Here is a 4573-nt window from a genome sequence, read left to right on the forward strand (position 1 = left end):
GAGGTTCTCTCGTTACGTATCAAGATACCGGATTTAATAAAGAAATTAAAGAAAAGCTAACGATTAGTAGTGGTTATCTCAAACCCTACATTACCGACTCGGTGCATAGGTTTCCGAGTGGACAGGAAGTACCGTCTAGGAACATCCCTGTGGACCGTCAGAAGACCGGATGAAAAGACCGGCGCTCCACTTAAAAGTCCAAGCCGACCAAGCGAGCAAGGCAGGGCTGTGCCAAGTAACTTGGTGGCTTGAGACGAGGAGAAGTGGGCACAGGGACTCCTGCGAAAGGCGAATTCTCTAGTCCCCTGAGGAGGGGGAAATAAGAGAGTGAGTCGGGCCTGGGACTTCGCGCAAGGCGGACGTACACCACACCGGCTCACCGATGAGTGTGTCCGTGTGCGTGAGGTGAGCTTGCTCCCTACGCAACGAACACACTGTATGCTATCGATGCATAAGGGGCCTGTGCAGGTATGGTAGGTTTCTGCTGCATGCCGGGTGCCGCCGCTAAGTCCATGGCTACGCGCATGGCACCGCGGACTTGGGCATTGCGGGGATGCACCACCCTGACAGTCCCTTATGGGAAAAGATCACGATAATGTTCTCGTCTCCTCACCTCCCCTCATATGTATGAGTGGGTGGGTGGGAGAGTGTGTCTATTGTCGCGAGGCTCGGGCTACCTGTAAGGAACCCTCCCCTCTCTCCACGACCTAGCACACTGAGCAAACCAGGCTTCCGTACCGTCCTCTATGCACTACCAATCAGCCCATTGGGAAATGCATACGATTGGAATGGCGGGGTAAGACCCCTATGTTAACGATGGGTTGTTGGTCACCCACACGACCAACTGGCGCCCTGAAAGTACCGAATGTAAGGACGGCCGAAGGTAATAGGAAGATAGCTATCACGATCAGCCCATCGTGGTAGAAGAATCCATTACAATTGGCGCCCAACGTGGTTTTATGTAAATTAAATTATTGAAGATTTTGATAATCTAAATAAGCCATGTGTCCGAGCATAAATATCGTCAGTAAAAGACTGAAAAACATGAAGCACATGATTGTCAAGAGGATTTACTCATGAGTAGTAAATTGCTCAATCGGGTTCATGCGGCCCCATGGAACTCGAGCAATCAGTGTAAGCTATCGAAAATCATATTAAAGGAGAATCACGGACGATAATATAATTTTATATTATATTCGTCCGTGTTAAATCGAAATGCTCTCGTAAAGGCTCTTAGTACAGGCAGGATTCTGCCGAGCGCTTGTTTGTAAACAAAGCTAAGCGCTAGCCAAGGCCGAGCCGGCTGACAACAGTCGTCGGTACTCGCGCACCGGCTGAACTATCAGCCTAGTTACCGCGATGTTGTCAATTGAATTAACCGGATTAATCCAGTTAATTAGAAATTCGGCAACATCGGTTATCGCCTAGCGAGCGGTGAGTGAGCCGGCAGGAGCTCATATCTAATCCTTCCTTGGACCAGACCAGACCTCCTCCGACTCACCATGGCCTCACAAGCCCCCCACACCTTCGCCGACGGCGAAGCCGTCGCTCCCGCAGCTTCGCTGCCTCCTGCAGCCCAGCTGCCCTCCGCAGCCCAGCTGCTCCCCGCAGCTTCGCTGCCTCCAGCAGCTCCGCTGCTTCCTGCGGCCGAGCCGCTCCCTCCTGCTCCGCGGGTCCAAGTGACCTTACCACTTTCCGTGGTAAGGCCACTTACCGTGGAATCGGTGTCCCCTTCTGGGTCACCGATTCCAGATTTCGAGGGGGACCTTGATCCCCTCGAGCTCCTGGTGGTAGACTTCGGTCTACCATCAGAGGATACCGGAGCGAGCATAGGCTCGCTCGATCTCGCCATGGAGGAGGAACGGCTGCTCTCCTCCCCGCAATTGCGCAGGGAGAGTCCCAGATCACCTGAAAAGGTGTCTGAGCTCGCCCAGCGATTCCGTGGGATGAGCACAGCTGCTCATTCCTCCACAGGAGGATCGCCTCCGGGCCCTTCCGCGTCCTACGCGGAGAAGGACCTGGTGGCGTTCTTCCTGACGGACCTTGACCTCTTTCACCGTGTGGTGAAAGCGGTCGAGGGGGCCTCGCGTCCTGCGACGAGGAAGCCCCCCCAAGCTCCGCCCCGCAAGGGACGTGGCAAGGGGAAGCGACCTCGTCCGGAGACAGAGGTTTCGAAGCCGCAGCCGAAACCTGCATCATACGCGAGTGTGGTGTCAGGCAAGGCCGCAAAGGCTAAGAAACCCCTGCCGCCGAAGGAGGCAGAGGTCCCGCCGGCAAAAAGGCCGAAGCTGGATTCCAGCGTGAGGCCCAAACAGTCGGCGGCCAGCGGTATCGGCGGTCCCAGCAATTGGTTTTGCTGGAACTGCAAAGGCAGGGGACACCGGTTCAGCCAGTGTCCCACACCCGTTGTGGAGGATTTCTGCAAGGGGTGTGGTCGCAAGGGTAAAACCTTGCGGACCTGCATCGCCTGCAGTCCGACGTGGCAGACACGCGGACCGTACGTGGCGAAGGCCGGTACGAACGTACCGTGGGACGTCCTGAAGCAAATGCGGAAGGCGTCCAGGCCTAAACCACGGCCTTCGGAGAAGGCGAAGGTGGCATCGCGGAAGGCTTCACAGCCGAAAGCGGGGCCATCCAAGCCTTCAAAGAAGAAGACGGCGAAAAAGGAGGTAAGCCTCGATAGGGTTTCACAGCTCGTGGAACCTTAAAGAAGCTCCTCCTTAAGCTATCGTTCAAGATACCGCATTAATTACCGTTTATGATATCGTTTATGATACCGCAAATCCTTGTGATTTTCCCACCCATCCAAAACTCCTTTCCTTATTTTCCTTCCTTCCCAAATAAATAAACAAAACAGTTCTCGCAAGGAACACAATGGGCAGATTGAGGCTGTAAACAGACTCTCTGCCAAAAAGTTAACGGTGCTGCCATCTAGCGGTCACCAAGAGAGCCACTGATCGATAATCGATACAAGTGCTGACATCTTGCGGTGATCGAGCGAACTAGAACATTGGCTATTGATTATCGATGGTTGAATCGATACAAGCACTGCCATCTAGCGGTGATTGTTCGAACTAGACCGCAGATAATTGATTATCGATGGCTAGATCATAGATCAAGCACAAATTGGGTAGTTAGCAAATAGGACAAGTGGTGGCGCCACCTTCCACGACTATTGCGCGCGCACCCAAGCCACGGGTGGGGGTAACCTACCGTGAGCGGGTTATCGGAGCCAGCGGAACAGACCTGGCTCACTCCAGCGACAACCTCCGACATTCATAGACGCCTTAACACCGAACGAGCCTTAAGTAAGTGCGATGGCAGAGAATGCGGAGAGGAGAGGGAGTACCGGGTCGGGAAATACATCGGAGGATTTCGATGACCCGACAGATAACGATGCTGTCCAGGGTGACCTGGCAAGCAAGGTATCGAATCTCGATGCGAGAATGGAGAAATTGGAAAATTCTTTCCAAGATCTCATCTCGCAAATATCGAGATCCTTCGAGCAATTAGCTCAAGGAAAAGTTATCGGAGGAACAGAGCAGGCTGTTCCCGCTAAGCGTCCCAGAGGCCGTCCGCCTAAAAACGCGACGAACCAACCGGGACCGGCCAATCAGGGCCAGCCTTTGCTGACACTGACCAGGCCAGGCGAAGATATCGAATCCCAACTAGCTTCTGACGAAGCTTCGGGATTAAGTACCGCTGCGGTGTATCGAGGAGCCTACGTAACGAAGGCCACTCGCAAGACACCCGGAAAAGATATCGGCCGAGGGGAAGACACCATGCCCCGTTGGCGAGTTCTCGAATCACTCCAGAAATCGAATCTAACCTTTGCGGGCGATTCAACGGAAACGGTTGAGAGCTTCATTGCCAGGACCGACGACGTTTTGAATCTGCTTAGGATTAGAGATTCCGACCTGGTTGACGTCTTTCCCCACATCTTAATGGGTGTGGCGAGGATGTGGTTTGAGGATAACAAATTCTCAACCTGGTCTGAAATTAAGTCCGGTTTACGGTCGTATTTCAGATCACAAACCTGGGAAGAGGAGTTGGAAACTGAGCTTCTTACAAGAACTCAGGGAGTTAACGAGCCTGTGCAAGCCTATTTGCAAATTATACAATCGTATATTCGCAAAATAGGCAGAGATAGATCGGATTGGAGCCGAATTGCTATCGCGCACAAGAACATGCTACCGGCGTATAGACGAGGTATCGCTATACATACTGCGATGACGTATCGAGAATTTGAGCGTTTAGCGCTCAATTTCGAAGCCGCATATCGGCCGTCATTAGGATATCGCCCACCTGCTATGCCAGAGGAAACTTTAGTTCCCGAACTGGCATATAAAGGCAATCGTGGAAAGCTACGGGAGTCTAGGAGACACGCAGTGCGTGCTCTTGAAGTGGACGAAAGTTCCGACTCAGATACCGATGAATCTACACCAGAAGATTCAAAAGATACCGAAGAGCATCTACAAGCTTTCAAATCATCCGGTAATCGAGGAAGGAATAATAATTCCAAATCGAAACCGAAGGAGAAAGCTACTAATAAACATCAAGGTCAGCGCGGCTC

At 52.6% G+C, this 4573-nt stretch overlaps 2 protein-coding genes across 2 annotated transcripts; one reads left to right on the forward strand and one right to left on the reverse strand.

The window, feature by feature from the left end:
- Window positions 1–1277: 1277 nt before the first annotated feature.
- On the reverse strand, window positions 1278–1852 carry LOC136781289 (probable GH family 25 lysozyme 3). The gene is made up of 2 exons (XM_066740141.1): window positions 1502–1852; window positions 1278–1424 (listed from the first exon to the last, which is right to left on the reverse strand). The coding sequence occupies exons 1-2, from the start codon at window positions 1850–1852 to the stop codon at window positions 1278–1280; spliced, it is 498 nt and encodes a 165-aa protein (XP_066596238.1).
- LOC136781290 (uncharacterized) lies at window positions 1851–2708 on the forward strand. Its single transcript, XM_066740142.1, has one exon. The coding sequence runs from the start codon at window positions 1851–1853 to the stop codon at window positions 2706–2708; it is 858 nt and encodes a 285-aa protein (XP_066596239.1).
- Window positions 2709–4573: the final 1865 nt, after the last annotated feature.

The sequence above is a fragment of the Prorops nasuta genome, unplaced genomic scaffold, assembly GCF_024137725.1.
Source record: "Prorops nasuta isolate Cenicafe-Biocafe unplaced genomic scaffold, Cenicafe_Pnas_1.2 PNAS00022, whole genome shotgun sequence".
NCBI classification, from domain to species: Eukaryota; Metazoa; Arthropoda; class Insecta; order Hymenoptera; family Bethylidae; genus Prorops; species Prorops nasuta.